Genomic DNA, 27,947 nt, shown 5'->3' with positions numbered 1-27,947 from the left:
TGATTTTTTTCTTTTTAATAATAGTCATTCTACCCGGTTTCAGGTTTCGGCCTTGTTAAGATTTCAGACGCTACGACTGCTTCTTGGCCATAGTTCTTTTCGCGCTGAGTTGGGTGTGAGGAATGGATGTTATAATAAATGAATGAGTAACTGGTACAGTGTGGTGGCTCTGTGGCTAAGGACCTGCGCCTGTGGCTGAAAGGTTGCCGGTTCATAGCCTGCGGCTGGCAGAGAAATCCTATTCCGTTGGGCCCCTGAGCATGGCCCTTAACCCCAACTGCTCCAGGGGTGCCGTATAAATGGCTAAGCCTGCACTCTGACCCCAAGCTTCTCTGCCTGTCTGTGTGTTTTTTCCTACAACATTTTGCAAAAGAAAAGCAAAAATCCTCTGTTTTGCTTGTTTTTTTTAATGTAGGCTTTGAGTACTTTGAAGCCAGTGCCAAGGAGAACATCAGTGTCAGACAGGTGTTTGAGCGCCTGGTGGACATCATCTGTGTGAAGATGTCCGAGAGCGTGGACACCGACCCTGCGATGGTCACTGGAGCCAAGAACACCAGGCTGACCGACAACCCTCCCCAGCTGCCCCAGAACTGTGCCTGCTAACCTCCGGCTCTCAGCTCCCCTGCCCAGGTCACCACTTCATAAGCATGCCTCTGACCAGTAAGTCCAAGAGCACTGGGAGCGGTTCTGCCCAGCCGTCCAGCACGGGTGTGCTTGACGACGCCAAGCGGCAGCAGGAGACCAGGGAGCCTCCGGGGATAACGGCGGTGGAGGCGAAGACAACAGGGGCGACCCCGACATTGTCAAATCGCCGAGTGACCCCAAGCAGTCCAGGTGAGCTGCTCGTGTACTCGACACGTCATGGGGAGTCGGTCACAGTTTTTGTGCAAGACTTCCTAACCCATTCCTCAAGTCCGCTTACTTTTCGGGAGTGCGGTGTGCCATCCAAAGTAATTAAAACAATTCTCGCGAAAGTGATGACATTATTTTCTGGTGATTTGACCAGACATGCAGTCACAACGAACACCCGATTCTTTGAGCAGCTCAGTTGATTAATTTTAACAGCTACTAACAGCTATTCCACAGTTCAGAAAATCACAGCTCCCGTAGTGTATGGGTGCAAACCTAGATGAACTCAGAGGCTGTGCTGGATAAACTCTTCAGTATTTCATATTGAATATTGCATGTCTTTTAAGGATGTTTTGTTAACTGTCCACGAATAGTCCTGCGAATAAAGGAATGATTCTTGAAATCGGAGGACACCAAAATTTACGTCTGTAGCTGTATACATGTAAAAATAGTTAAAAGCCATTTTAACCAATAGATAACCAATAGATATATTAAGCCTAAATTAACCAGAATCACAAATACATGAGGCAGAGTACCAAGATTGCATATGAACAGGATATTGTCCTGTAACTCAAAACTGGGTATGAGCAGTCAGCTGTTAATGTGTATGTAATGTTATACCACTGTTCAACAAGGATAGTCTCAAATGTCCAGGCATGTGTGGATCATCTGAGTTTACATTGCATAAATGATACTGGCATAGCTTTTTTTCCCTAAGCTTTCCAGCTTACTCACATTTAGGAGTGTCAAGTGTAACATACTTCCGAGTCCTGATTTCTCTCATTTCAACTTCATTTCTAATGGTGTAATAAAAACACAAACTGTTCTCAAAGGTCCACTGTATTTAACAGCTCCCTATTCACTTCGTAAACACTTTAAAACTGTAATGCTTTAAACAGTCTATATACATATAATTGTGTGAGTCAAAAATATTTCTTGGGGTACTGGGGAAATTTAATTTGCTGTCAGGGGGAGTAGAAAGATTGTTTCAGTTTCTTATTGTTATGGACAGGCTGGTAACAGATACTTGGAAAACTGAATTCTCCTTATAGTATTTTGTCAGGATCTAAGCTGTTCTGTATTTTCTCATTTGCATGCCACTTGCAATCATTATGAGAGAGCTGGTGTTTTTATTCTTTTGACCAGTTTTCACATTAGGACTTATTAATCATCATTGTGAAGATAAAACTCTGCCAGCATGGTACTGATGATAAAAACACATCCTTCTTTTTTTTTACAAAAAATCTCAGTTTCATATCTTAGTTGCCCAGGAACTGACCCAAAGATTTCCACTTATGTGTGGTTATACCCCTGTCCATCAATGCGTCTTGCTTTTTTGAAAGCATAGGTCTCTTAAAGAGTCTCCAGTTGGAGAACATGCACAAAGAGGCTGTGCATTGCAAACATAGTTAGTGCTGTACTGCACTCTGCATATAGACCTGGAATCAATAAAACCCACATAAAATTAAAAATCAGTTTTACATATTTCCAGGACCAGTCAGTCAAACTTGACTCATTAGGTACGCATGAATAATTCAGTCACTTTCTTTTGGCTAGTAAATCATTTAGTTATTTCTTCCCACAGAGTGCTGGCTAATTCAACAGTTTCTCAGTTTGAATGTTAACCTTTTCCATCAATGTAATTCTCTCTCCTGCCAGAAAACAGCTCCCAAATGACCTACTGTATTAAGCATTGCCTGGCTAGCCCCGATGCAGTGGTAGCAATGAAGCTTTGAAATCTCTTCTCGGGCCTGTGATGCTTTGTTTTCTGTTCTTGATACATACAGCTGGACAACAGGCTGAAAGCTCTCCTCATCTCAGATCTAACCAGTGTGGATGGGAAGGCATCCCAATCAGAAGACGAAGATTCAGAGGAAGAGGAGAGTGAGGGTGAGGAGGAGGAGGAGGAGGAAGAGGAAGATGACTCTGGGGAGGGAACCGAGGAAGAGTCAGAACACGATGAGGATGAGAAGGACAGCGATTTCGAGGAGCTGGTGGAGGAATGTGACGTGAAAAAAAAATGCACCTCAGAAAAACAGGTTCATATACAAGTAACACTTGTACAAGCTCTAAAAAGTGTGTTATTGCCATATTGCTGCAACATCTTTTGCCTGCTCATAATCATAAATATATATTATTAACATTAACTGATCACCACACAATGCAAATTTGTGATTTGTAAATACAAATTGAAATATTTTTTAAATATGGATAAAAGCCTAAAGTATCCAGCGGCTGTTACTGGCTTATTTCAGAGTTCGCAGCCTGGAAAACTAGAAAGGGAATTTTTTCTTTTTGTTCACTCTGAAAATCAAGGGTATTGTACGTTTCATTATGAGAATTAGTTATACCTGGAAACCTTGAAATTTAGCCACAAAACAAAGTTGTTAAAAGATATTTGCTGCCATGGTGGAAATGTTTTTTTTTTCTTTCTGTGGCAAATCTGTTTTTTCTGGTCTGTGTTTTTAGTGAACGCTCAGACTCTGAAGCATGAGCCCCGAGAGAAGAACATCGACACCTACGCGCGACTGAAGGAGTTCTGGCAGCGACACTACTCTGCCCACTACATGACCCTGGCAGTGCAGTCTAAAGGTGACGCCCTGCTGGGGGGGGTCTTGAGGGTGCCAGAGGTTTGAAAAATGGATGTCAGGTCACCCTTTTGAGTCTTAGCTGAGTTTTTTTTTGTTGTGCCAGTGTTACACATTTTAGATATATCTGACCTGGGCTGTGCAGTTAAGAGGTAAAACTGGCTGGATTGCATTTTCAGTGTTGCCTCAGGTGCAGTTGATCTTGGAAATGATTGTGGCCCATCTAAGGTCAAATGGGATCCTAGCAAGAGTGTAACAGTTTAGAAACAGACTCATTTTCCTTACCATGAATAATAGCTATGCATATGCAAGGTTTGTCAGAGATGACCTGTGCTTGAAATTGGAATTTTGAAAGATGTGCAAATGAGTCAATCCAGTTTAACTCTTTTCAGTTGTGCTACTTAATTTGTAGTCATGTTTTTAAAATAAAGATTTCTGGGAAAAAAGTAATTATAACTAAGGTCTTGATTCATGCAGATCAGTACTATGGTACCACCTTGTACTGAGAGAGTATTTACATGTCTGCAGTTGTACAATATTGAAAGATTTGAAAAAGTGGAAGAATAAAAGAGATATTAAATCAAGTGGATCCTGATGTACAAGTTGAAGTATTATATTAAATGACATTTAACACCTCCATTACTGGTTTATTCAGTGCTGGAACAACTTCATAGTTAAGAACTGTTTCTTTTAAGTGAGAGTATCTTTTTACTAGCACAAACAAACCATTCTATGAAATAGAACAAGTAATAGCTTTATTCCATGCTGAAAAAAAGAAGAAAGAGAACAAAACGTTTCGGCCGTGGAGCCTTCTTCAGGTGTCATTCTATGAAATATATGTCACTCTGCGTTTATATTGAGCAGTTGTAAGGATTACTCTATTCTCTACTGTGCTGCAGAGACCCTGGACACTTTGGAGGCCTGGGTGAGAGAGATCTTCAGCTGTGTTCCTAACAAGTGAGTCTCTGCTGCAGTAGTTGCACATTTGAGAGGGTGTTTGAGTACACTGCGGCATGTGCTGTCCAGTCTCAGGGAGAGGTGGAGTAAATCGGCTGTCTCGCTGGGCACAGTATCTTGGTTATCTGTTATTTTGCATGTGGTAACTGATTGTTGCTTTTGCTTTGGTTTCAGTGGCTTGCCTAAGCCAGACTTCTCTCACCTCCTAGACCCGTTCGAGACTGTTGCCTTCAACAAACTCTATAGAGGTGGGTGTGGTGAGAAGCTTTTGTGTTTGAGTGGGTCCACACTGTCCCACTGAAGTAAGGTGGTCAAATACAGTATGTGGCCCGTAGGCCAGGTCCAGCCCAGTCTGCCAAGCCCAGTTTGTCCATCCGCCAGGATTCAGTTTGCGTCTTGTCTGTGCCACTTAGCCCACACACGAGGCAGGCATCCTCAGCGATGTTTCTGTATCAGTCTTGCAAAACACACAGCTGGTGGTTCTCTACCTCTATCCCCTTGCACTAATCCTTTTCGATGATGTCACAGATCTTGTTGACAGGGGCATGTCTTCGCATGAAAGCGTGAGACCTGTACACTGTCTTCATCCAAACCTTTCCAAAATTTGGAGCATATTCAGCGACTGCACTGCCAGTGGTCTCGCTGAAACTGTAGCTAGTAGTTTGGAGCTAGTGTTTTTAATGATCCCATTAAATGGATCCCATTTAATGGGTTTTTAATGATCCCAGGAGGAGATTTTTCAACATAGTATCAAAATGAGGGCTTTGTCTTTTGTTCAGTAACATACTTACCATGTTGTGTGGTTCAACGGCAGTCAATTGATATAAAATTTGTATTTGTTGAAGTGAATTGAAATTCGACATGCAAGAGCTCATTTGTTCCTCTTTTATAATGAAAACCATCTGTCCTGATGTTGTCTGTGCACTTTTATTTAAAATTAAGGTAAAAGTGGAAGTGGCCAGTTCAGATTTGGCTAATTTCCAAACAAATGGTGGTGGAATATTACTATACCTGTGGTTTGATGGAAGGGGTGCTGATTTATCGGACTTGCTAGTGAGCTTTTTAATGTGGAGGGCGAAAGCCCTGTCATGGTGCCTGTCCTGAGACTGTGTGTGACTGTCTTGCAGTGGTGCCTGTGAGGAAGGTCCACGCTCTCACACTCACCTGGGCTCTGCCTCCGCAGGAGAAGCACTACAGGTGTGTTTCTGAACCCCACCCCTGCCATCACTGATGCTGCAACACATCGAAACAGGCTGATATTGTTTACCATGGCCCCCACCTCCCATCTCGTATGCTGTCCTTGTCAGAGGTCTTGCTGAGTGCTGGTTGTTTACGATGATTTTTTCCAATGTCTCAAGCAAGTGAAGGTGAACTACTTTTTCCCCAAAAACAGGCTTCTTGATGCTGCATGTGGTTAGTGTTGTAGAGGATGGAACAACCTCCTCAGCCATGCTGTTAAAGCCTATACTCTGGCTTCTTTCAAGAAACTGCTGGATGAGGTCCTGAGAGGAACTAGTTGGTAGCTAGATATGTCAAATGACTTCATGACATTTGTAAACTGTTCTTATTTTCTGTTAAGTTTAATGATTGGTGGTCTAGGACCATTTTAAAGGCGTCATACTGTTTTTTTTTACTCCTTTTAGAGTAAAGCTGAAGTAAGAGTAAATTGACAATATTGAGAAATATGATCTTGTGGTCAAATCATTGAGTCTGTTTTTTAAAAGTCAGAATCATTCCTTCCGTTTCAATTTCCCTGAAAGCTGAGCATGTTAAGAAGAGCACTCCTGAGCTGTTTTGCTGTTGTGTCTGTCCTTTAGGGTGAAGCCTCTGCATTACATTTCCTGGCTGATTGGCCATGAAGGCACTGGCAGCATCCTGTCCCTGCTCAGGAAAAAGTAAGTGAAAGGTCCTTCGGCGTCATCTTATGTAGTTGAGATTCCTTGCATACTTCAATTACCTGAATTCAAGTTACTTTTTACTTCCTAGTATGAAAAATATCAGCTGGTGTTAAACCCCTTCCCTTCCTGCACTGAAATGAACATAAAGAGGTAAAACATAAATTGCTTTTAAAACTGCTCCAAAATGCCAACAAAATGTGTGCTCCACTGCATTTTCTAATGAAACTTTAATGTGAATCATTCGATTCTAGTGATGATGGTGCAGGCATCCTACACCCTTTCCCGTATGGCTGGTGGATGGATATCTAAATAGAAGTTTTGAACTAAGCAGTAGGAATAGCAGCAAATGAAGAAGAGCAATACAGGTTTGAACAGAAGACCTGGCCAGTGCCTCAGTTTTGGAGTTCATTTTTACACCTGTTTTAACTTGCAATACTCCAGGAATGTGGGAAATTGTGATAGTAAATTAAGCACGAATGTTTTTAATTGATTTTGTGCTCAGTATTTTCCGAACAGTGCAGTAGACTTGACCAGATGAGAACAGTTTGTGGTTTGTTCCTGTAGGTGTTGGGCTCTTGCTCTGTTTGGGGGGAACAGTGAGTCCGGCTTCGATCGGAACACCACATACTCCATCTTCAGTATCTCTATTACACTGACGGATGAGGGCTATCAGAACTTCTACCAGGCCAGACTCGCCTGTGGGGGGTTGGGGTGGGCAACAGTGGGACTGATAGTAATCGTACCCAATAGCAAAGCTGAAAAAGGCAAATCATCTGGGTGGACTGCTCAAATCACTGAATTTTGTGTTAAATTATAACTACTATCATTTACAGTTCAGTATTTCATGGTGTACAACTGTGTGATTTTGTGTCTTTCTAGCTGTGAAGGTAAACCAGATACTGTTTTATTTAACACGCTCTCCCTCTGCTTCTGGCTTTTGGACCAAAGATGTTTAAGATTCTGCACAGTGTGCACATGCAGACCATTTTTACTTTTTGTCTGCCACATGGCAATTTAATATTTACCATACTCCATATTGTTTATGATCTCTCAGAAGAAGTGGTTGTTTTTCGTTTTTATTCGTTTCAATCATTTTTTGGATTGTAGCTCAGCTAGATATTTTTTTAGGCTAAATTGTAAAATGGCAACTGATGCAATTACACCCACTCCTGAGTCTTTGTAAGTCTTCATGTAATCCAAATTTGACAAAAGTCAGAAGCGACCCCTTTCTTAAATGTTGCATAAACACAGGTGGAGAATTACTATTCATTATATTGCAGCCATCCTCAGGTAGTTGCCCTAGCTGTGTCTACAAGAGGTGAAGGAGGGACTGGAGAGCAGAATTGCAGACTCACCAGGGTTTATTGTCGTTGAATGGTTAACAGATGTATGTGCTGATCATAGAGGGGTTAGAAAGCAAGAGACCCAATGTAATAGCATCTAGCAGTCCGTGTGGCAGTGAGAGAGGAAATGTCCATCCTCCCCCTTTATATCAATGGAGAGGAAAATAACAAAGGAAAAAAACATTTTAAAACTCTTTAATTGGAATAATATATATATATAAAATAAACAGCACAGTTAATAAAGTAGAGAATGGAGAGAGAGAGAAATACCTTTTAATGAAATTTATACATACAGATGCAGCCATTCAAAATGCGCGGGCGATACCGCATTATTTTCCGGTACGCTGTACGCAGTCTACCGCGAGTTACCGGTAAATACCGCGAGTTACCGGTAAATACTGCTAGTTACCGTAAATTCTCCTATAATACCGTAAGCAAAATAATAGTATCCGGAATTTCCACAAGGTGGAGCTAATAAAGCTCAACCTCTCATGTTTGAGCTGTCGCCATCAAAGTCTTTAATGAAGATATTACTAATAGTATTAATAATGAATGACCTTGGACAAGCTGTAAGTGTAAACTCAAAGTATTGCCCTTGTCCACATTCTTTTTTTCATTGACCATCTTTGTAAAAGTAACACCACTCATGCAAAGTACAGTAATTTTTGAGAATCGATTCACCATGCCTTTCACATGCTCATAAAAGAGATTGATTTAGGAACATAAACATATTACCGTATGCAAACTGTACTGTATACAGTATGTATATGTATATTTAATGTCTTAACTGTGCCCGTTTAAGTATTGAATATTTATATGGAATTTTACCACTGAAGGGAAATCTTAGTAGCTGAGCATAAAAAGAATAGGAGCATACTGCAACGCGTGTGAAGGCCATAAACGATATTAATTTTGGAACTTAAACATACAGTATATGGCTGGTCTCGGTACTTTAAAGAAAACATACACGAAACTTGGTTTCATTATGACCAGAATCGGTCTTGAGATATTTTTAACTTGATTTACAGTATTTGAGAGGTACAGATGCAGCCATTCAAAATGGGTGGGGTATTTCGCGGCATACCCCAGTGGGCGTGTCGCGGTATCACGCGGTATCACGCGGTTTCACGCAGTATCACGCAGTTAATCGTGTCATTTGACGTCATGCCGGAAACTATCTGGAGTCACCTTGTAAAACCGCCAGGGGGAGCTTAACCTCTCATGTACAGCATTTGAGCTCTTAATTTTGAACTGTGTATTACAGCATGTTAATCATCAGTCATTAAAATGTTGGTATATTTTATGAAAGCAAGATTGCTCAGTTGGACAAAAGTACACAACCTACCTTTATCAGAAATATTTATGCATCAAAGCCTTTACCGAAGATATTACTAATAGTATTAATAATGAATGACTTTGGACAAGCTGTATACTCAAAGTATAATTTCTTTAGCACATTTGTACAAGCACTTGGAATCTGTCCAAGCCATACTTTGTCAGGCATTTTGTTTTACTTCAACAGGCATAAAAACTCCCTTGCTTTTAACAGGGCGTTTCATAATTTCTAACTACGAAAATGATTTAAAATGCGACACTTATCATTCAACTAGAGCTCAAAATATCACAAGGATCCTCAAGAGCAAAGCAAAGACTGTATTAAAAGATACTTGTATGAGATCCATGAGAATCCAGGCTTTTTTATCAACGCTTATATTTTCCGTATACCAGATTTTTATGGAACCACTTCAGAAGGGTGTCAGCCAGTCAGATTCCAGGAATCGGTACTTTAAAGGAAAAATACACACTGGTATTCCATTTCTCCCTAACGATTTTAAGCATCAAAGTATTTAACTAGCATGTGAAATAGCGTGTGAAAAAGTGGTAGTTTTAAGCTTTTCTGCTAATATAATATGGAATCGCGTATCTAAAGAATTTAATAACGATATGATTATATTTATGTTCTGCTTCCTGCTTCTATTGTGTGTGTGTGTAATAGAGTAAATTTTTATAGAGAAATGGAGGCTGGACAGTATGCGTTACAATATAAACATTTATATTGATTTAAATCGTGTTTTGATTTAAATCGCAAACGCGTGTTTAATTATATGTGTTTTTTTAATCATGATCAGGCTAATGCAACATAAATTGATACAGTATCTTTGTCTTCTAAGTATCTTAATAAACTTTCAGCATAGCTTTCTACCCGTTTAGATTTACATTTCTTGGGATTTTGGGATCAAACGTGGAAGGATTAGATTGTTATCGTTTTTATTTTTCAAATACGTTTTAGAAAAGTGTAATCTATACCTGCCCAGACTGTACGCCTTCCTAAACCCCGCCTTTCACTCCTGTCCTGCTCTTCCCCGCGCACCCCAGCCGGGCGCTCTTCGGCCTCTGCCCGGGACGAATGTATATTTTGATATTTACACCCGGCGCGGCACCGAGGGATTTATAACTGCATTTATAACTTAGTTTTTAAAATTAGTCAAGCAATATGAAGCATCTCCTTTTACTTTTAAGTCCCTTAAATACATTGAGCACAGCTTTCTCACCATCTAAGATTACTTTTTGATACCATCCTTACACAAAGCAGAAACTTTCCGATGACATACAGTACAAGTGGAAAGATTACAGATTTTAATCGTCTTTAATTTTGTTACGTTATACGTTTTAGGAATGTTTCATCTAAACAAACACCACAAAACTGTTCTCGATTGTATTTCTGAATGTTATGTTACACCTACAGTAGTTCACTGCTTTAAATACATTACATACGAATTAAGAAAGTTAGGTGTAGCACTTTAGATCTTTTTTTCTGAACCAGGGAAAATCTGATCATGTTTCTCTATAACAATAATAAAAAACTTTATTTTACATATCACCTTTAAAAGTGGCATCTCAAAGCAATACAGTAGATGGAAAAACAGTTAAAGGTTAAACATTAGAGGCTTGCCACACCCGGACTGTTAAACCAACGCATTAGCACGTTAAGCCCATTGAGGACCCGGGCGCAATAGTTGTTTTGTCCCTTGATTTACTGATCTGCATTAATTATGGAAATCGAGTTCCTGCTCTTTGCAGACGACCTGGTCCCGCTGTCGCCCACAGAACAGGGGCTGCGCCAGAACCTGGCACTGCTGGAGCAGCACTGTCAGACCTGGGCGCCGACAGTCAATCTGGACAAGACCAGAGTTATGGTTTTCCAGAAAAAAAGCCAGACCTCAGGGAAACAGGTACAAATTCACACTTAACAACACATTAACACCTAACAACGGGAGCAGGGACGAATTAGGCCAGTACCCACTATTGTTAAACATACAGAAAAGAATATTAAAGTATTGAATATTAATATTGGCTTTAGTATTAGCCATACAGAACATTAAAGTGCCCCTTTTCCATTCAGCGGGTGCCTGAGCCGCTGTGTCCTATCTTCTGACAGTCGCCATTGTGAATGTCTGTAGAGTGTATCTTATTTTTAGTACTATATTTTTGTATTATATTCCCTATTAATCAAACTCTAAGAGTATGTATCGGCTTGTCCCCTCCTCCCGCCCCTCTCTGTGTACAGTAGAGCCTCCTGTCCAGCCAGCACATGTCCACAGACATTCACAACAGCGACATATCATAAAACGTTTGCACATATAGTTAAATTATTAGTTGTTTTTCAGGAAGTTAACAAAAACACTTGAATTACTTATCCAGTCTCTCGAAATAAAGTTATTTTTCAAGCAATGCAACAAACGTCGGGCAATGTGTTTTTTTTAATCCAACATCGACAGCCACATCTTAAATCTTGTCAGTCAGCTCTTTTTTCTCTATTTGAATTGTGGCTTACACATCGCACGACTTTAAAAGCTAGAAAGACAGGTTTCGATTCACATTAGCTGGCGAGCCTTGTTAACAAAAAAACTAATAATAATGTAACATGCCACTGTTTGTTCATGAACAAAGTTATACTGAGATTTCCTTAGATACGCGATTAAAAAAAAAATTTGAATCCCCGGCGGAACACATTCCATAAGAATCAGCGCTTTTACAGTATATATCGCCTTTAAAGGTGGCTTCTCAAAACGCTTTACAGGATAAAAACAACAAGAACAGCAACAACAATAATATTGTATTTCATTGCACTTTGAAAACCAAGTAATAACTTAACTATATGTGCAAACGTTTCATATGTTGCTGTTGTGAATGCCTGTGGAGTGTATCTTATTTGCCTTGCGTCCTGGTTATCTCGCTCGCCCTCCCCCCCTCTCTCCCTCAATTCAATTCAATTCAAGGTGTTTTATTAGCATGACAGATGGGTACAATCAGTGTTGGGTATTTACTTTGCTTTGAGATTCCACTTTTAAAGGTGATATATAAAATTTTGACTAAAATAAATTGTTAGAACTGGACAGGCGAGACGTTTATCCAGAGAGCGAGTGATCAGAAAAAGGAACAGCTGTTACACCCAGGTTTTACGCTCTCTCTCTGTTGAATGAATGAAAGCATTTTATTAAAAACGTGTTTGCGTTTGTCTGGGTATTTACTTTGTAATCTGTGGTTTACATCTACTGTATTGTTTTGAGATGCCACTTTTAAAGGTGATATGTAAAATAAAGTTTTTTATTATTGTTACAGAGAAACATGATCAGATTTTCCCTGGTTCAGAAAAAAGACGATTAAAATCTGTAATCTTTGCACTTGTATGTCATTGGAAAATACAAGTTTCTGCTTTGTGTAAGGATGGTGTCAAAAAGTAATCTAAGTGGTGAGAAAGCTGTGCTCCTCAAAGCCCTTTACAGGATGAAAACAATAACAACAATAGTGGCTGGGCAAACGATTTTTTTTTATAGAAATACAAAATGAGATACTGTATAATGATGTGCATGAACAAAGTTATACTGCAATTTTCCTTAGATACGCGATTTAAAAAAAAAAAATTTTTTTGAATCCCCGGCGGAACACATTCCATAAGAATCAGCGCTTTTATACAGTATATCGCCTTTAAACACATATATTTAAACACGCGTTTACGATTTAAATCAAAACGCGATTCAAATCAATATAAATGTTTATTTTGTAACGCATAGGTGACTATTCATTGTTATTAAAAAGACTTAAATTCGATCATGTTGTGATATTTAGAAATATAAATTTGTTTGGTGCGAGGGTTTATTTAATCTCTGACCAAGGGAAATGTTTCATTTTTTCAAAGAAATGTTTGTTAAAAAAAATAAAGTCATACTGTAGTTCCATGGGATTCGATCACAGACCGTGTGACATGGAAGTCAGGAACCTAACCCACAGCGCCACCGGCGCAGTCACATGCTGAGGGCTGAAAAAGCACTACAGAAACATTATCGACAGACAACGTACAGATTTGATAAAGCTATAAAATAATGTAATTAGGCACAGAAGAAGTTTACAGCACAGTACAATAATAAATGCTGACCATGACTTTAGAAGCATAAATTACCTTACACTCAATTTAAACACGAGCTGTCTTTAGCCCTCTAAGCTGGTTCATACAGAAATGTAGAGAACCAGGCTCAGAACACACAGCTTCATTAGCGAATACATACAGTATGCGGGACAAGTGGAGAAGACGTTTTACAGTGGATGGATTTTTAGAAACATCCCATCAGTGAAGTCAACTCCTAGGTAACTGTCGTGTGGATAGTTTCACAAGAATCAGACAAAGGTTTAAGCATCGCTTGTTCTAGATAAAACTGCACAAAAAAACAACAACCCATAATGTACTTCTTTGCGGCTCTGTTTGCCCAAATCATATATTCACAACGTGAAATTAGAAAATAATATTACGTAACCAAAATCTGCAATATGGAAACAGAACCTGTGTAATTGTTGACAGATGATGTACTCGTAACATTTTTACAAGACGAACTACAACATTTAAAAAATGACTTACTACTACATTACAATGTGAGTATATGTTTACCATATTTTCATTGTCCCGTCAATCAGATGGAGCTCAGCAGACACGCTTATACTGGACAGCAATGTTACAGACTGGTCTGATGCCCTCACAGCCACCCCATCCACTGAACAATGAAGAAGCCGGAAAACCGTGACGAGTTGCCAAAAACTGGACAAAGCCAGTCGGTTTCCTGTTTAAGTTTAAGGAGTTTCCATCCTATTTATTTCTCTGCTTCTCCTAACTCTTGTACTAGGAGGGTCTGACAGCTCCCACAGGAGTTTACCCAGCTGTCTCATGGACCTACCCAGCTGGTCAGCCAGCTGCTTGCCCTTGTCTGCTGGCACCACTCGCTCATCATCCATGTCGCACTTGTTGCCCACCAGGATGACCTGGGCATTGTCCCATGAGTAGGTCTTGATCTGGGTTGCCCTAAGAAACACAGAAGAAACATACAGTACATAGTAATGATGTTCAGTGGTTATGGAGGAGTACATCATTACTCTATACAGAAACTGCTAGGTCGCAAAGCACTATGGGATATCCCAAAATTTGGAAACTAAGCTTTGTTTCTCCCCTGTGAATTAAACTGACTCCAGATGTATTGTGGAATACCGAACAGAACATTCCACTCAGCAGCTAAGGAAGCCTGTGACAGTTCCCGTTAAACCTTCAAAAGAACGCCAGTCCAGCCAGTTGTGCATCTCATCGGATCTCAGAAACTAAGAAAGGCTGAGCCTGGTCAGGACTGGACGGGAGACCTCGAAGAAAAACAAGAATGCTGCTATACAGTACGTTGTGTAGATTGCCCAATAAGTGGTGCTCTTTGTTTCTGGACAAGGACTTCCAAAAGCAATATCACAATGTTTTGTAACAGGGGACACTACACATGCAGGTGAGGCATTAAATAAAGTCATTGTACCATGGTACACTCCTAAAATCACTAGTTTTAGCCAGTGTCCTAGCTAAATTCTACTTTGGCGTACTGAATTAAATCCCCCTGAATTAAGTTAGTGGAGCAATTTTCTCACTTCATTTTTTCTATTTCAACAGTGGATGAAAGGGGTCGCTTTCTATATGTAATAGGGTGAAAAGTGTTATATAGTATAATCCAATTAATTAATTAGAACTGAAATGTTATGCAGAGACAGTCTTAAAGAGTGGGAATTGCGCTTCCAATATAAAAGTGTTTAGAAAACGAGGATTACCTGTTATTTTAGTGAAATGGAACACAACACTTGTATTGCTTTGTATCCTGAAGTTTTTCGTTGAACTTTTTTGCAGCAGCCCGATAAATATCTGAAATACTGCCTTGGACACTTGTGTTATACCTACCAGTCCTGCACGGCATTAAAGGACTCCTCATTGCAGATGTCATACATGAGGATAAAGCCCATAGCACCCCCGTAATAGGCTGTTGTTATGGTCCGGTACCGTTCCTGCCCTGCAGTGTCCTGAGGAAATCATAAGGTGAGCATGAGTTAAAGACAGTAAAATTCCTTTGCCCCCGCCATGGAAATATTGTACTGTAAATAAGACAGGAGTACGGGTTAAATCGTACAAGCTACAGAAAAACTGAAGCCCCACAGCTCGATCCTTGGCCTGGGGTTTTTGTAGCAATCCACACAAGGCTTGATGGAATCTCTTCTCTCCACTAAAAGGTTGTGAACCACTTTTAGTAACCAATCAGGTTACTAAAGTGAGAAAATATTATTTTAAAAGCAAAGCTTATGATGCACCCGCAAATCCCAGTGATTTGTTGTCACCTGAAGGAAACTAATTGCACATGACAGGGCTGCAATCACCTCTTAACCTCAGTCACACTGGAGCAGGCAGTAATAATCTCTTCCAATATCTCCTTCCTGACTTACTAAACACAGCAACACACCCCTTTTCTCTCAAGTGCTGCAGAAATGCTTTGCAAGGAGAGATTAGCAGCCTACCGCTCCCTTTATCTTCATAATTCTGTTTTTTGGGGGAATCAGAGTGCGTCTTTGCCACAGTACAAAATAACTTAGTAGGGTTACACCGTAGCACTGGACTATCCAGCATACTGTATACAGTTCAATAAAATTACAAGAACAAATAATATGTTTCAGTGTTGATCCTGAAGAATGGTATAGAGGACTCAAGTGAAAAGTAACAACAAGTGGATTTAGGATCAAGAACAGAAGGTATAGCTTTATTCAAGGGGTTTCAGGAGCCTGAAACATATTGCCAGACAGGTAGCAGAATCAAGATTATAACCTGGGATCCTTCAAGAACACAGCTAAACAATATCAGATCAATTAACTACAAGAAACCAAATGAGCAAGTTGGATCTTAGAACCATCTTGTTTGCAACATTTTTATGTTCTAATCATCATCCTCATCACCATTCATATATTTGGATCCTTACATTTGTATTTAATCATATAAATTATGATGCACTTAAACGGATGACTAACCTAAACAAATTAAATTTGATGCTCAAACAGAAGAAAAAGCCAAGTATAAAAAAAACATGAGGAGATTTAAACTAGGTACAAGATCTGACATGAATGAAAGAATTCTACAGTCAAGAAGCAATAGAGTGTACTGCCCTGAGCTGTGTCCAGAAGGAACATCAGAGCACAGACAACACAGACAGCATGGAAATGTACAAAGCAATAGAAAGTTACTGATGTAATCTGAAGCTAATACAGTTAAGGCCTTAAAAATAATCAGCAGTACGTCCTATGAGGGACCTGTGGGACCTTTGGTAACCAACTGTATTAAGGAAAACTAGTGTTAACTTGAATTAATGGTTTCCTATCAGTTAGGGAAAATGGAAACTACAAGAACAATTCCAATAGCACTGGAAACCATCTCTAGTCTATTTAGTAAGAAGACACGATCAACTGGATCAACAGCAGCACTGAATAAAGTCCAACAGAACAAAAATATACAGAGAGAGAATCAACACTAATAGATAAATCACTAGCAAACCTAATGAGCATTTTCTATACTAGCCACATATCTGAAACCATACAGAAATAGTTTCTGTAGCTTCTTTGCAGACTGCTGATGATTTTCTAAGCAAAGGCACACTGCATGTTCCTGAACCTTTGCTGAAAATGGTACATTTAGACATGGGCCAATTATTACTGAGCAGGCTGGACACAAAAGTCTGCTTTTTAAACAAAGGAGTAATATAAGCTAATTGAAAAACAAAAAGAATTGTTTCAAAACTTAATGAATTTTTTTAAGACCCACTACAAGGGATACCATTTTACATGCGACACGTTAAATGTCATCACTGTTCAACGGCATATTCAAGCTACAGAAGGCAGATGACATCATTTAAAAGCAATAAAGTAGCAGAATCCTTAGCCAGTGAAAATGTGGTGTGCTTCCTCTGAGCAGCCACTTCAGATATCTCTATCATGCTTTTGCTGTTAACACAAAACACAGTAACAATCATGTAATGCAGTTTAGGATGGATTTTCCCACAGTACTCCAGAATATAAAGATCCAGTGCAACAGAGACTCTGGTTCTCGGCATCACAGGTTAATGTTCCTCCTTCCAACACAGACACAATACACAATCAATTACAACCGGGCTCCAGTAATACACAGCCAATGAGCACTGATCTTTCCGATACTTATAGGGGTGTCAGATGTGAGAACAGCTTGGTCTTTCAGGCTTGCTCTACATCATGAAGCAGTGTTTCACACCTGATCCTTGGGAAACATCAGTCAGTGCTTTCTGTCCTAGCCACTCCCTTTGCTTATTTTCCACACTGGACCTTGGTGAGTAATTAGTGAGTAATTAATGAGTAATTGTGTATCTGGTGTATACAGTGTGGTGTCTCCGGGGGATAGTTTATGTAAACGAAGGTCGTACTTACACCACACTTTACTGTCCTCCGATCCGTGGCGTTTCTTCCAACACCTGCCTTCCGAATACAGTCCGTAATCCGTTCCCTTAGTCCTGATTCGTTCCGAGTTCCAAAAGTTCGTAATAAAGACAATCCGCGATGTATCCTAAACCAGTGTCCGTAATCCAAAATCATAAACCTTTTCTCCTTGCAGTCGTTGGTTAGCCCGATCCTTAACATCCACCTCTTTCCACTCTTTTCCTCCGAAACGCATTCACCTTACCGGCTTCCGCCCCGTTCACTGCCTCTGGGCCACTTATATTCCGGTTCCTGATGCGTCTCAGCTGTGTCTCGTTGTTCGCCATCTTGCTAAGGTCAATCTCTAGCATTTTCAGTGTTTCATTTCGGAAATACCTGTTAGAGATGACCCTTCCCCGGGTCATAGTAAATGGTTAACATACTGTATGAAGGTATGCTTCAGTTTTAACAATCCCTTCCTATCATCATTTTCCTCATCAGATCTGAGGAAATAAAGTCAGGTAGTCTGAAAGAAGGACATTAGCATGCTAGCCTGTAACAGGACTTTGTTTTGGATTTTGCTCATGTGTTAAGATATTGCTTTGCTCAAAGAGGGCTTGGATGCACGACTCCCTGGTAACTAGTTCAGAACCCTTTTTGGGGGCCTTTGGAAACATTTTGGAAAAGGGCCCCTCCATATTCACTACTAATAATACCACTAAGAATAACTCCACTAATAATATTTAGAACAATGAAATAAATGAATTAGGTTGGGTTTACAAAAAACACCTTTTAATTAAACACAGGAGAAACTGCAAAGAAAATGAATGCGTTTTAAAGCTGATAATGTATAACTGCTGAACAGTCACTTGTACAGTCACTTGATCTTTAGCCGGGTGACCCAGGCAGCACGTGTACAGACGTGCTAACGTCTAGTAAAACACCTCCAGCAGGCTGTGTCTAGCCTGAAAACGTGGCTTAACTACCAGTTACATGGATCGGACAGACGCAGAAGCCTATGAAATACAAATGCGTTATTACAGTGACTTAATTTGGCACACCTCTGTTTCAAGATTGCTTATCCGGTTCTTCTTTTCTGCGCTTCAGAAGCATTACGTTCTTGATCATGATTGGTCAGTTTTTGATCGGGCTTTCACTAGGATCATCCACCGCAGCAACAGAAGAAGACGTTACAGTACATTTTTCACTCACATTTGAACGTGGCGATTAAAAAAAGTGGTGTGCATCGAGGGGGCCCCATGGTGGCCCCTGGGGCCCAAGGGAGTCACCTAGTTTGCCTTTGCCAGGAGCCGGCCCTGGGTGTAAGCAGCAATAAAGGGTCCCTCACTAACATATCAACTACTGGAGCAAGCTCTTTACCCACCTGCTGAAATGGGCTGTAGCAACACTTCAGCAATAGGATTTGGTTATTGAAATCCTTTGGAAAATACGGAATAATGAAATGATCAGCTTAAGCACAAAGCTAAAGGCACGTAAATCCTTATCTCTGTCAAAGCTCTTAAAGGGCAGACAAAGGAACTTAAATGGCCTTTTTGATGGTATCTTACCAATTGTACTCAAGTTAACAAGAGATATTATTCCGAAGACATTGAAGGAGAGATTAGAGAATGGGTAATGTAGTCGCCAACTGGAAATGTTGAGCGATTCTGACTTAGAGGCATTCAGTCAAAATCCCACAGATGGCAGCTTAAAACATCAGGCTTGGTCCAACTGACAACTCTCCCAGTTCTAGGGAAAATTTAGTTTTATGCACATAGGTGTTACGGATTCGGTAAGAGAAACCGAAACCAGTGAATGAACCCACTTGCAGGAGCTGATAAAGCCTAGCCGTGATCCAAAGAAAGCCTTAGTCGAAGAAACGAGCCGAGAGTCCAGGGGAAGCTAGAGATCCAAAAGGGAACGAGTTACCGAAGCCAAAGCGTGATCCGAAACCGTAGACAATAGAACAATCCGATAGTCCAGGGGAAGCCAGAGATCCAAAACAGAGCGTGAGCACCGAAGCCAAGCCGTGATCCGAAAAACTGTCGTCAAAAGGGGAAAAAACTGTAAACCGAAAACCAAGAAGGACACAAGGCAGAAGAAGGAGTAGCGCAACTAGGAAGCTCGAAAGGAAAACCAATACTGAGCGAGGAGGTAGGAAAAGACAGGTGTTTAAGTACAGGATGAGACGGGGGTGTGGTGGTGAATAAGAAAACTGATAGGTAAACTGATGGAGTAAGGCTACTCCTTCTTCTGCCTCTTCCGTAGCCGGGAGGCAGGGATCGTAACAATAGGTCCTCCAGGCCTTTGCTATTCAAGGAGAGGATCTGCTTCAGTATATTTAAACCTAAGGTTAAAAAGAAAAACATTTTCATAAAGGCTATTGTGTGATTGTTCCACCTTCTACATCCGCATTATTTCTATCCGTTTTTGTAACTGCCTTGCATTTTATTTGGAGTTGTGCGTTTTCCACGTATTGTAAAGCTCTTTGAAGCAATAGATTTTACTAGCCTTTTGTGACAGAGCTGCACATCATGAAGTGGGTAACTAAACTGTATGGCAAGAACTAATTACATGTCAAAGAATCATGACACTAGGAGATTTATAGGCCATGCGCTGCCAAGCAAGCAATCTTCCAACATTTATGGTCACACATCAGTCCATCAGCTTGGAACAATAGTACATAAACAAAAATACTGTGCAATCAGGCATTGAGCCATCTTTTAATACTTTTAAAAGCCTTTACTTCTAGGACAATGTTGCAAAAGAACAATATGGGTCTGTGGAAACCACTGTTTCTGAGTTTTTTTAAGTAAAACCGGTTATTTTATTATGTTTTTTCCTTAATTTGCATGACATTGTGATAAAAATAACTGAACACACAAATATTTGATGAGCTTGGCCTGTAGGAAGGGCTGTTTCACTGTCTGTTTTTTTCAAAAATTGCTCCACAAAACTTAGCTTTTTGTATGTCCAGCATAGAGATCTGCTTGAAATAGCATGCTGAATCATAGAGAAGACAAAAATACAATGTGCTTTGGCTTTTTCTCAGTTACTGTCACTGCTCAGTGGTAATTATTTTCCAGCTCAAGCAGAACAGTGATCAGCTGAACTCCTGTTAAGTTACCATTCGTAAAAACAATAATCTTTTCACAACAGCATTAGTGTAAATTAATATCACTTGTAATGAGGTGGCTTTCAAAGGTGCTACTCTTTGGGACCTCTGCAGTTCCTTTCTTTCTCCACACCGTCACCTTCCTTTTCCTATGGCAAAGGTTTATGTGGGTCTCATCTGTCCACAAAACTTGACTACAACTCGTCTGGGTCATCTTTGTACTTCCAAGCAATTTCTGACCTGGCTTCGGTTCTTGGTGTTAATGAAAGGAGCCTTTGTAATTCTGCTGTCTCAAGGTCCTACAAATTGTCGATTGGCGGTTGGGATATCGTCACCTCTGCACGCTGGAGGATTATGATGATGATAGCACTGACAATTGTTTTAGGGCTTGTTGTGGGAATTTTTTGGCCATAAACTGCAGATGTTTAGATTCCATAGTAGTTCGGGTTTTTAATTCCAGTTTGGTTGAGCTCAACCTAGCCTGTCTAAATTTCCCACTTAATTCACAGGTAAAGCCATATTTCACTCATCTAAATTGTACTGGGGCTGTACATTTGATTTAAAACTTGAATTCTCAAACTGAAGACTTTTAAGGGTGAGATAGGTTACAGTAAACAGAAAAAAATAATGAAAAATATTGATACTATTAGACATGCGAACTCAATATTTGTTGGATATGGCCCTTCCAGCATTTTACACTAGCTGGGTGTAAGATTTGCTCAAGATCTCAGATTGCTTGGAAATCATGTATGGACAGCAGTTTTCAAATCTTTCCACAGGGTCCCAATCAATTCAGAACTTTAACTGGGCCACACAAGAACACTCACTTTCTCATTCTTAAACCACTCCAGTGATTTGTATCTTTTCCCTCTTGAAAGATGAATTTTTAAATAGGTTTTAAGTCTGAAGCAGGATTTCCTTAAAATGTACTGATACTTTCCTCTCGCTATCATCCCAACAGTCCAGACAAGCTCCCTGTCCTTGCCGATGAGGAGCAGAACTATAATACAATGCTGTCACCAACCAGGTTTGATAGCTGCGATGATGCTGACTGAGTGCTGTACTATGTAGGTTCTGTCTCAGATGCAATACATTGTGTTTAGAAAAAGATCCAGTTTTGTCTCATCTGACCACAAAACATTTTGATTTTTGTTTGCAGTACCACTACACTCCTTTATTGCAAAACCCATGTAGGATTTGAGAAGAGTTTCCATTCTACCATACTGTAGAGTGACAGATTGTGTTGATTGATGCTCATTTTCTCCCAAGTAACTGAACTCTGTAGCTCTTTCCAAGTTGCTGTTGGCCTGACAGTTGCATCCCTAATCAGCTTCCTCCTCGTGCAGCTGCTCAGTTAGAAGGGACAGCCTGATCTAGGCAGTGTGTGGGTGGTGCGATACACATTTCACTTCTTAATGATCGACTTCACCGAGTTCAAAGCGATAGCCAGTGTTTTTTTATCTTTCTTATGCCTTTATCCCCATTTGTGCTTTTCTCCAATTTTATTCTGGGCTGCTTTGAAAACTCCTTAGACCTCATGGTTCAATTTTTGCTTGAAATTCACTACCTGGCTGAAAGACCTTAACAGAAACAGGTGCATTTATTGCAAAATCCTGTGAACCACTATCTCACAAGGGGTCCTTAACTAATTGTGTGGCTTGTTCGTGTTAATTTAGAGCACCCTCAATTAATTTTGGCTAACCACGTGAAAGGGTTTGTATACTTATGCAATTATGAAAGAAAAATGGGAAAATCATACTGTATTATCCATTTACTTCTTTCTTTTTTGTGTGGAGTATATTACAGTATGTGGATAGAACAAGTGATACATGCTACCTCAAAGACTGCAAGCACCAAACTGTTTTGCCCTTTCTGTATAAGGATGTTTGAAAACCCAATGTAGAAAGAAAACACCAGTAAGACATGGCTTGTGGGCTTCCACAACTGGACCTGTGAACCACTGCAATAGAGTAGGCTTCCACACAACTTGATGCCTTTAACCAGGGATGGGCACCTCATGTTCTCCCTAGGGTCTGAGGGTCTTCTTGGATTCACCTTTGATCTGTGTTTCTGAACTGAACTGAACAGTCGTTTGACTGAAAGATACTCTACCTGTCCCACCTCCAGGAGCTCAGCCCGCGAGGCCTGGGACTGCCCTTCCCTGTCTTTACTCATAGTCAGCCCTGGGCAAGTAAAAAGCGAGCTGAGCAGGCTACGTGGCACACAAGCAATTCACAGTGAAGGGTGAATGCAAGAAGAAACCAGAGTTGGCAGCTCTGAATGTGACACTACACTAGTGATACTCACTCCTGGTCTGCAACCCTCCAGGCTTTATATGCAATGTATAATGCCGGTCAAAGAAGATAAACACTGGGAATCTGTGGTAAACAGTTAATCCGGGACCACTCAAGTCCACAATGGTTTCCGTCCAAGTCAGGAAGAGTCCAAAGAAGAATAAAAACCAGTAGACACAACAGCAATCTTGGGCCTGATGTGAATATGAGCATTATTTACCAGTAACAAGAGACCACTGTGGAAGAGATGTAGGGATTCTGAACTCCATGTCATTCCTGTCCTGCTGCATAACTGCATTTGCAGGTCATTATTGTGAGAATTTGTTCCCAATTGATTTATCTGGTTAAATGAAGGCTCACACATGATTGTTGTACAACTGTACAGCACTCTACGCTCAAAGCTTCACTGACTCTTTCAGCACCACTGCAAGGAATCCGGCTCACTCTTACATATCCAGGTGTCTTTCACCCTAGTCCCGGAGAACTTCCAATTTACTACGTCCCTTTAATCCAAAGATTTTGTACAATAAAAAGATATTGATCAATCACACTGTGTATTACTGTATATTGTTACAGACCACATAACAACACACCCATATGGTTGTAACTGGATTCTGATCAAAATAATGTCTTTACATTCCTAAAAATGTGTTATGTACTCATACTTTAAAAGAAAAGAAATGAAAGGTTAATACCTTGTTATGAGCTTTTTTTCTGGCTCGATCCTAGATTATTGAGAATTGAATGTCTGACAATTTGTTTACATTAGGGGGTCAATAAAGATGATAGACCATCGACTATTTGATTTGTATGATCTATACACTAAACCCTGCAGAATATAGCCATTAATTATCAGGACCTCCAATATTATTTATTACCTCGCTCCGGCCGTCTTTCATAATTTTATGAACGACATCTTCAGGGACATCATTCAACAGTACGCACTTGTCTACTTGGATGATATATTAATTTTTTCCATTAGCCTTCAGGAGCATGTTATTCACGTCAGGGAGGTCCTCACCCGTCTTATTAAGAACAGTCTCTATGCCAAACTGGAAAAGTGTTCTTTTCATGTTTCCACTGTCCGATTTCTAGGTTATGTCATCTCTCCCCCTGGCATCGAGATGGACCCCTCCAAGACGGCCATTAGGGACTGGCCAACCCCCCGGAACTTGAGGCAGGTTCAGCGCTTTCTTGTATTCTCTAACTTCTATCGTCGTTTCATTTGTGATTTCAGCTCCATTGCCGCTCTCATCTCTGCCCTCACTCGTAAGGGTCCGACTCGGGGCAAGTGGACCGATGAGGCTGATCGTGCCTTTTTACGCCTGAAACACCTCTTCACGTCAGCTCCCCTCCTTCGTCACCCTGATCCCTCGCTGCCCTTCGTTCTGGAGGTCGATGCATCGGCGCATGGCGTTGGAGCAGTTCTGTCGCAGCGCTCTGGGGACAATTAATCTCTCCATCCCTGTGCCTTCTTTTCCAGGTGTCTCTCCCCTGCCGAGGTAAACAATGCTGTGGGAGACAGAGAGCTCTTGGCCATCAAGCTCGCCCTGGAAGAATGGAGGCACTGGCTGGAGAGAGCCCAACATCCGTTCACCATTCTCACGGACCATAAGAACCTCTCCTATCTCCACTCTGCTCCGCGCCTAAATTCTCGCCAGGCCAGATGGTATTTTTGCCTTTTTCATCACATACACCCCCGGCTCTAAGAATATCAAGACGGATGCCCTCTCCCATCTGTTTGATCCACCGGAGCTCGAACTCCCTCCCGAACCCATCATACCCCTCATCAGATAATTGCCCTCAAGGAACAGCCTGTACCTCCCTCATGCCCCTCGGATAAGCTGTTTGTGACTGATCGGGTCCGTTCCGAGGTTCTCCAGTGGGCTCGTGACTCTCGTTTTGCGGGTCATCCTGGCACCCGCCGGACTTTGGAACTTCTCTCTGAGGACTTCTGGTGGCCCTCCTTACGGGCTGATGTTTCGGATTACGTGAAAGCCTGTCCCACCTGCGCTCGGATCAAGACACCCCGTCACCGGAAGGCTGGCTTACTCCAACCTCTTCCAGTACCCACGCGGCTTTGGTCCCATATTGCTGTGGATTTCCTCACGGACCTTCCCAGGAGTCTTGGCAACACAGTGATTATGGGCGTCATCGACAGGTTTTCCAAGGCTGCTCATTTCGTTCCCTGCTCCTCCCTGCCCTCCGCTCAACAAATGGCCAGTCTCTTTGTACAGCCCGTTTTTCGTCTCCACGGGATTCCAGAGGACATCATCTCTGATCGGGGTCCACAGTTTATCTCCCGCTTCTGGAAGGCCCTATGTTCTGCTTTGGGCTCCAACGTTTCTCTTACTTCTGGCTATCATCCAGAATCCAACGGTCAGACCGAAAGGCTTAACCAGGACCTCCTTACTTACCTGTGGGCTTACGTCTCAGCCACTCAGGACGACTGGTCCTCTTTACTCCCATGGGCTGAGTACGCTCACAACACTCTATACTCTTCGGCTACTGGCATGTCTCCCTTTCTATGCTCCCTGGGTTATCAACCTTCACTCCTCCGGAAACCCCTTTCGGACTTGGACCTCCCCTCTGTTCAAATATATATCTCTGCCTTAAGGAAACTCTGGAAGACTGCTCGCCGCGCCCTCCTAAAGGCCTCACACCTTTATGAATCTTTCGTGGATCGACACAGACGCCCTTTTCCTCGACTTCGCAGTAGGCAATTTGTCTGGCTCTCCACCCGCAACATCTCTCTCCATCAACCCTCCCGCAAGTTGGGCCCGCGATTTATTGGTCCCTTCTGGGCCATTTCTCAGATCACTCCTGTCACTTACCGCTTGGCTCTCCCCCCCACTCTTCGCATTCACCCCACCTTTCATGTCTCCCTTCTCAAACCTTACCACAGGTCACCCCTCTCCAGACCACAACCTCTTCCGCCTCCACCTCGTTCCATCACCGGATCCACCACCTATACAGTCAGTAAGCTCCTCAAATGTCGTTGGCATAGGGGCTTGAGACAGTTTTTGGTCGACTGGCTCGGTTATGTTCCTGAGGAAAGAACCTGGGTCTCTGCACGGGACATCCTGGATAAGACCCTTATCTCGGACTTTCTTCACTCCCGTGCTCCTCCTCTACCTACGGCGTCCGGAGCCACCCCTGAAGGGGGGGTTACTGTCAAAAATCTCCCTCACGCAGGCAAGTGCTCCCGCATTCCCACGAGCTCTCCCCGTATGCACGCATGAATCAGTCCTCTACTTAAACCCTCATCTGTCCCCCGATCATCGCTCACGATTGAGATTATCTCCCGGAGCTACCCTACAAACTAAGCCTTTGCCTTACGACGACTTCTCCCCTGGACCTCAACCCTGCTTTTCCAACTACCGCTTTTGCCGCTCGATTTAGTACCTTCGCCTGTTTTACGTTCTCTCGGATCCTGACCCCAGCCTGTCTCTTCGTTTATGCCTCTGCCTTCCAATTCCACACCGACGCCTCTTCTACGCCTTCCCGGACTCCGACCCCAGCCTGCTCCCTCGACTACGCCTTCACCTGCCGATTCTGTGCCTACGCCTCTACTACGCCTTCCCGGACTCGAACCCCTGCCTGTTTACTCCGACTACGCCTAGGTCTAGCAGCAACCCTACCAAGGGCACCTCATTGAATCTCCATCCTCCACAGTCAGCCCCTGCGTGACACTATCAACACCTCCGAACCCGTTCTCCTGGGATTCGGGTCGTAATTTGATTCATTCGGATTGTATGCGAGAGCAGACTCGCTCGAAGATGTGCTATTACTACTCAATGCACATGAAAATGAAACACCGTTCCGTTTGCTTAGCAAGTGAGGGCTGTAGAGGGAAAAAAAGCCAAGCTTACCATGAAATCATCTGGAAATCTCGAAAATAGCCAACATCATAATCAATACACCTTCTCAGGTACAGTCTTTGGCAGACGGATGAAAGGTAAAGGTGTATTATGAGTAGGAGTGTCTTCATATTTATGAATTCTAACGAAGGGCTGTTTTGCGCTCTTATTCTGAAATAGTCAAATGTCAACTGAAAAAAAAAACTGCGTGAGCTCCAGGGTTTAAAAATGCAAAAGCTTTAGTCATCTGTGCAAATCAGCCACAATAAGATAGTCTCTGCAGAAGCTGCTGGAATTTAAGGAGGAGCAACGAAGAGGCTTTCTAAAAGCGTTCACCTCCCCCTTAAACACATACACGTAAGCAGAGAACACTGCACCGTACAAGTCCCAGGACTGTATTACAAGGCCTACATATGACATGTATACTGTACATCTAATCATAAATGATCTACTGTACGGTCATCTATTCAAATACTCTCCCCTATATCACCATTATTGATTTGTTGATCTAGTGGGTAAATGTACAAGTTATGTGTATAGACCACAAGGGTATTTGTGATCATTGCTGTCCAATATAGCTCAATAAAATGTAGGGCAGGGGTAAGAATCGGGCTTTGAAACTCCCTTTAAGTAAAGCACTTATGAGTGTAATTTGTTTGACTTGGTCATGCATCCACCGTGAACACCATCCTTCACCGATTCTGCCACACCTCAGTGTGATACAAAATCAAAAGCATTTATTTACAGTATGCCCATCGACCTGACCGATAGCCTTCTAGTGAGCACATGCAGGCATATTAGTCGTTCATGAAGAGAATGAAAATCTGAATGTATAAGAGAGACGCATTTAAGACATGTCAGAAACGTTTGTGGTTCTAAATTAGCAAGCAGGTGCTTTATAAGGGTAAGTCCTGCTGGCTTGCTGCTGGAGGGAGGGGGTTGATGAGGTTTGATTCACACCGCCTGCATCAGCTGATTAAGACTTTATCTATGAGAAGATCCAGAAGGAAACAGCACGATGATTCAAGTTCATCCATAACCCATTTTTGCAATGACAACTGAAAGAATGTGGCTACCTTTGGACATTCAGATATTCTTCTAAACAAACCTACAGCTATGTGCAAAATATACCCATTTCCGTCTTCCAATTTTTCTGAGTACATGAAGCACATTGAAGTTGTTACATTTTGTGACAAAAGTCATACACATCACAAAGGCTGAACATTAATAAATTGGCACAGGTCTTTTAATATGGTGGCACAGTAG

The 27,947-nt window shown here is 41.6% G+C and overlaps 2 protein-coding genes across 2 annotated transcripts in view; one reads left to right on the top strand and one right to left on the bottom strand.

Moving 5' to 3' along the window:
• The window catches only part of LOC148652400 (uncharacterized), a 71,798-nt gene extending 43,904 nt beyond the window's left edge, over nt 1–27,894 (bottom strand). The window contains exon 1 of the mRNA XM_088599097.1: nt 27,790–27,894. The gene's annotated coding sequence lies outside the window, so the exon portion shown is untranslated. The remainder of the gene's footprint in view (nt 1–27,789) is intronic.
• On the top strand, nt 1,854–14,756 carry LOC148652401 (nardilysin-like). Its single transcript, XM_088597615.1, has 9 exons — nt 1,854–1,865; nt 2,637–2,739; nt 3,319–3,441; nt 4,337–4,394; nt 4,569–4,642; nt 5,522–5,591; nt 6,212–6,289; nt 6,857–6,977; nt 13,606–14,756. The coding sequence occupies exons 1-9, from the start codon at nt 1,854–1,856 to the stop codon at nt 13,657–13,659; spliced, it is 693 nt and encodes a 230-aa protein (XP_088453741.1). The 3' UTR covers nt 13,660–14,756.
• Nucleotides 27,895–27,947: the final 53 nt, after the last annotated feature.

Source organism: Lepisosteus platostomus, chromosome 11 (genome assembly GCF_059453375.1).
Source record: "Lepisosteus platostomus isolate fLepPlt1 chromosome 11, fLepPlt1.hap1, whole genome shotgun sequence".
Taxonomy (NCBI): domain Eukaryota; kingdom Metazoa; phylum Chordata; class Actinopteri; order Semionotiformes; family Lepisosteidae; genus Lepisosteus; species Lepisosteus platostomus.
The sequence above is the reverse complement of the archived record's forward strand: the minus strand, read 5'-3'. Positions and strand labels throughout refer to the sequence as shown.